We start from the raw sequence: 5,490 nt of genomic DNA, 5'->3' as shown, positions 1-5,490 counted from the left end.
TTCTATACACACCCTCCTCACTCTTTATCTTTTCTTAATCTCTATAGCGTTGGGTTCCTGCCGCTGCCATAATCCACATCTACTATAGAATCCCTCTCCTTTCAAAGCCAATTTGTAAAAGGATTGACCAACTCAGAGCCGGAAAAGGTAGACCAAGACGTAAAGGATGGGATAATTTGACTATTTCACTTCCAAACCAAAGCTGAGACTTTCGTCATAAGAAAATTAGAAAGATCAAACATCAATGTGCTTTGAACAAGATAAGATGATGAGACTCATCCAAATCACCCTCTTCCCTACCTATTCCATACAAAATGCCAAAACATGATAGTTTACTTGTCCTATAAAATCATAATTTAAATCACAATGTCATTATCATGTCATGTATTAAACTATCATCGGAGTTGGTGTCTATTTTAATGGAAAAAAGGATAGTTAAAACTTTTTTTTATTAAATAATGAAACTTGAGTAAAGATGAAGGTTGTATCTGAATCAATACATCAACAATCTAATAAAATGGGACGTAGTTTTTATGCTCAAAAGGAATTATCCGCCACCATATAATTTCATATTTCACAGCAGGCCTCTAGCTCGCAATACATAAACAAGTTCCTAATCGTGGACTTGTAAGTCGGAGGTCAGTTTGCGTTAAATATTGGGCAACTAGTTGCTACCTTCTTTGACCAAGTTTCATCCTCGGAATTTCAACTATTTCGTCTACGCGAAAGCCAGATAGTACAACATTAGGTAAGCCTCTAACTCGGAATTTAGATCCAAAATTTCAAAATTTCAAGTGTGACAAATTAACTGAAATAATATAATATAGTACTATTCCAAGAGACTATCTATACTGGCCACGGGGGGAAATATTCCCCATACATCTATCAGGGCTTAAATGTGTCGATTCCTCTTGATCTTGCACTTACCCCGGCGCTTCGCCTTGCCAACCTTGAATTTTCTTTTGGATTTCTTGCCAATTCCACCTACAGGCTTCAGCGTGTTGCTTCGACTGCAATCATCCATCTCCACATCTGCAAATGACAAACAAAGAAATGAACCCCTGGATCAGTTTTATTATCAAATAAATCAAACAAAAGATAGAAAGGTCCAATGGGAATAAATACATCTGCACCACCAGAAGGCAGAAATAAGAACTGAACGTGTACACAATGAAGTCAGGTGATATTAAAATTCCACTTTTGCATGAAACTCATGCAAACAAACTTCGTTATATTCCCTTTTACCAGAAAGATGTCCATTTAGTAGTTCAAATTAATAGTTTCAACAAGTACAAAGGGTCAATCATAAATCATTTGTCAGTTTTCAGTAGGAGCCATTATTGGAATCGAAAGACCTTGTGCAGATTTCTTCTCAAAAAACCCCCGTCAATGAGTAAATGAAGGACACAATATTAGGACTGACAGCATCTACCTCTTCCAAAATTTTAAAATTGAAACCTAAACTCTCACACACAAGCACATAGGAAAGAACAATAGAACGATAGCATTGTGTCTTAGAATGGCACGTCATTTTTGTTTAAAAAGAAATAGATGGATCATAGTGAGAAAGAGAAAAGGCTAAAACAACTCCAACTTCTCGAGAGGAAATATTTTTATAGTTCATTCAGGACCTCTTGTTACACTTTAATATGCAATAGGAAAACATACGGTAACTTTCCCTTAAAAATTTTTAATTAACAAACTTGGATATTTCTTATAGGGAAAGTTTTAAAACATAAAAACAATTTTCCAATTATTTGTCACATAACTTAAACTCGCAGTCAAAAAACTGGAGGGGGGAATACTAATAACGAGAAAGAAGTAACTAGGCACTTGAATTAACTGAACAAATACTATGGCTCATACAAGATTAAAAAAAAAAAAAAACTGAATTCATCTGCCCCTATAGCATAAAATATGAGTTGAGTAACAAACAGGAAAAAACCAAGTTCAGACTGTCAAACGAAATTTCACAAAACATTTTGATCTTCATCAAAAAGGGAAAAGAACAATTGTATAGTGAAGTTGGGCAACAATCCTTCCATATTACGCCACTATGTTCTCTATTTGATCAAATTGAAGGAAATACAAGTTTAACATCTGAATCCTAATAATTATATGTATATTCAATCTGCTATTTCGGTCGCTTGCTTTCTGTTTAGTCCAGTCCAGTGATTCTGTTAACCTCATGGCTTAATGATTAGCTCAAATCTTCTGAGAGGCTCCCTGTGTCCTAAATATTCTTATTCGCGCACAATTAATACCATGAGGAACTACAACTTATCGCATTCAAGTTTTAAGGTTAGGCATGTAGACTAGTCCATGAAGTGGATCGAAGCAAAAGCCACAACATATCAGGCCAAAAACGTAGATTGCACGAACTTAATTCAGGGGTAGGCTCTCTACGCCTCTCTCCCTCTCACCCCTCTTTTAGCTATACAAAGAATTAAGAACAGACGAATGACAAAAAAATGTGCATTTAGGTAACAGAAATAATTTCTGTTACGAGATTCGAAGTCGATTAAGTGAACTAAGCAAAACGGGGCAAGAATGAAGTTTTTTTTTTCTTTTTTTTCATATAATGAGATGAAACCACAAAAATGAAATCCAAATAACCAAAAGAAGGAACATAGCGGAGCAAAAAGAAACATCTGCAAGTAATAGAAGGAACAAAGGGGGTACCCATAGCAGTGTCGGCGTCGGTAGAAGTAGAGGCTTGTGCGACGTCCATAGTAGAGACATTGGAGGTGAAAGGAGAGGAACGCACGGGAAGCTTAGGGGCAGCAAGGGCAGCCTCTTGAGCAGCGAGCTTCGCAGCGTCTTTCTTGTCGTAAAAAGGGTCAACCATCTCTCTCCTAATGGCCCTCAGCCTCTTCTCTCTTTTGGATCTCATGGATTTCGCCATTTTTCTTCTCTCCGATGAACTTCCTCGCGCTGAGTCTCGAGTTGCTTTGATTGCGTCGCCGACCAAGTTTAGGGTTCTGGGCGAATTAGGGTTTTCTTAAGAACCTTCACCCTCTTAGTGCCGAAAATGCCCCTCACTCCCGGACTTCACGTGTATTTGGGAAATTGCCAAATGTAGTTATTTTCTTTTCTCATTTTTTTCTTTTGACAAATATAATTGAATAAAAGATATTCGGGAAAAATATTCCAAACCAAGGGATTATTATTATTTTTTTCTCATTACTTGAGATTTTTTTTTTGTCTTTAAATATTCAATTGTCAAATTTAGTTTTTTAAATTCTGGTCACAGTTTACCAATCCATAATCAAATTCGATATAATTACAATGAGATTTCATTCATGGATTAATCATGATGGATCTCAATCGTAAATAAATTGGATTGCTTTTTATCATCTTTACCATTTTATAGATGTAATTTGATTACTATTGAACCTGTTTACTTTACATTATTTTTATACCGTTACATTTTTCCTTGGTTTTTCATAAAAGTAGTGTGATGCATGCTGTTAAAATTTTTCTGGCATGAATTTATATATTAAATTTTAAATTGCGATTTAACTGTTATTTAACATAAAATTTTGATTCAATTTTTACTAGTTGAATTAGTAAATACTTTATATGGAATGAAGTAATTTCAAAATAGTGTGAGAAACTATGTATTTCTTATTTCAAGTTAGTTTATCATGGATATGAAATATTTTTAGGGGGACTTTTTAAATATAAAAAAATATTTAAAAATATTAAGTACTTTTAAAACTTTTTGTTATAAAGTGTGAATATTTTTAGAATTTTTCTATTTATAAGAATTTTCCTACTTTTTTTAATGTGATTGAAAATTTGTGATATCTTTTCTAAGGAGAATAGTCTTTTTGAATGAATACTTATAAATGAATTTAAAATTTAAATGGTTGGTATGAAATTTAGAATTATAAAAAAAGAAAAATATATAAAAATATGTGGATGAATAAAATTAAAATATGATGTTGATAAAATTTGTGAAATAAAATCGACAAAAAGTAACATAATAATATATCTTAATTATTATTTAATGGAGTAATTCTTTTCTAGTTTTTCAAAGGCAGTGCTACTTTAGGAAGGGAAAAAGCAAAGAAACGCCAATTCTTTATACAAATTTTTAAATGTTTCTTGTTTAAAGGAAAAAAAATTATTGATTATGTAACGTCCCAAAGTTGTTTAAAAAAAAAAAAAGGAGGAAAATATTGGTTATTTTTAAGAAGAGGAAAGTAGGGTTTTTAATAGGCCTTGGATACGTGCAAATAGGACAAAAAAAAAAGTTTTTTTTTTCTCTTTTCCTTCTTCTTCTTCCTCCAGCCGCCCCCTGCTACTGTCGTCCGTTCGGCCTTGCTCCTCCGTGCCAGCCCTTCGTCGGTCGTCTCTCCGTGCGTCGACAGGGTGCATAGCCAAAGCCGCTCGCCTCCTCTTCCGATCCGCCCGCCGCTTGACCCGACGTAGCCGTCCGTCCCAGCCGCGCGAGCCCCTCCTTTCGCGCCGCCTGCTTCCGTTCCACGCGAGTCCCAGCTGCACCGAGCTTCTCTTCCGTGCCGCAGGCTTCTGTTCCGCGCCGAGCTTCTCGTCCGCGCGAGTCCTAGCTGCGTCGAGCTTCTCTTCCACGTTATTGTTCGTCCGCCGCACGTCGATAGTCGAAGCCCAACGCGCGTCAGAGCTCACCTCGTTCGTTTGCACACCAGAACAGTGTCGGTTGTTACCGATTCGCGGTTGGTTTCGCCTGATCCTACTGTTCGGGTAAGTTCCGGTCCCCTTTTGGCAGCTCACTGTATGTTGGGGTTCTTGGACCTAATTTGTTGTTGGTTTCAGGAAGGTGTGTCTGAAGGGAGTTCTCGAGTAGAGTAAGGTCTTGTTTTGGGACAGTGAGGTAGCTGGTTGCCCTAGGATGTTGTTAGGCCTGTTGAGAAATATTTTTTTTTCATATGTGAAACTGTGATGAAATCTTTTATGCTGAATTTGACGTGTTAAATTTGAAGTATTCTTGCTGTGATGAATTTGGATGTAAGGATTAAAGGATATTGTGATAAGATTGATGTGTTAAGTACTGATGTATGAGTTATGGGTACTGATGTATGAGTTATGGGTACTGATGTATGAGTTATGAGTAGACTGTGAAAGTATGGGGAACGGTGTGAAAGTTTGATGTTGAATCATAGCCTTGATTGCATGTTTATGTTTGAGATGTTTGTAAGCTTATGTCCATATGAGATTTTAGTGACCGTTAGTGTACCATTGGGCCATGCACATCGCATGTGTGAGCCTTCGGGCCACACCCTATGCTTATGTATGGTGTCCTTTGTGGGATCGCCACTTATAATTACTTATGAAAGCGTGCCTTCGGGTTCGCCCCTTATGCCTATGCCTATGCCTTTGTGCATTTTTGGTCCAATAGATAAACTAATAGGTCATTGAGTAAACTAATAGGTCATTGAGTGGGCCCAGTAGTGGGCCACTTATGAGTATATTTTTATACTCACCCTTTTCTCGAGTAATGACAGT

General features: G+C 36.6%; 1 protein-coding gene and 1 long non-coding RNA gene across 2 annotated transcripts; one reads left to right on the top strand and one right to left on the bottom strand.

Moving 5' to 3' along the window:
• Positions 1-528: 528 nt before the first annotated feature.
• LOC120069761 (uncharacterized) lies at positions 529-3,097 on the bottom strand. The gene is made up of 2 exons (XM_039021556.2): positions 2,683-3,097; positions 529-1,032 (listed from the first exon to the last, which is right to left on the bottom strand). Exons 1-2 carry the CDS (start codon positions 2,903-2,905, stop codon positions 893-895), a joined length of 363 nt encoding a protein of 120 aa, XP_038877484.1. The 5' UTR covers positions 2,906-3,097; the 3' UTR covers positions 529-892.
• Positions 3,098-4,190: 1,093 nt separating this feature from the next.
• Positions 4,191-5,141, top strand: LOC120069774 (uncharacterized). Its single transcript, XR_005479691.2, has 2 exons — positions 4,191-4,728; positions 4,801-5,141. It is a non-coding gene; the product is annotated as an uncharacterized LOC120069774 (long non-coding RNA).
• The last annotated feature ends 349 nt before the right edge of the window (positions 5,142-5,490 follow it).

The sequence above is a fragment of the Benincasa hispida genome, chromosome 3, assembly GCF_027475165.1.
Source record: "Benincasa hispida cultivar pf3 chromosome 3, pf3_genome.v1.1, whole genome shotgun sequence".
NCBI classification, from domain to species: Eukaryota; Viridiplantae; Streptophyta; class Magnoliopsida; order Cucurbitales; family Cucurbitaceae; genus Benincasa; species Benincasa hispida.
Note: the sequence above shows the minus strand (reverse complement) of the source record. Positions and strands in the feature narration are given on the sequence as shown.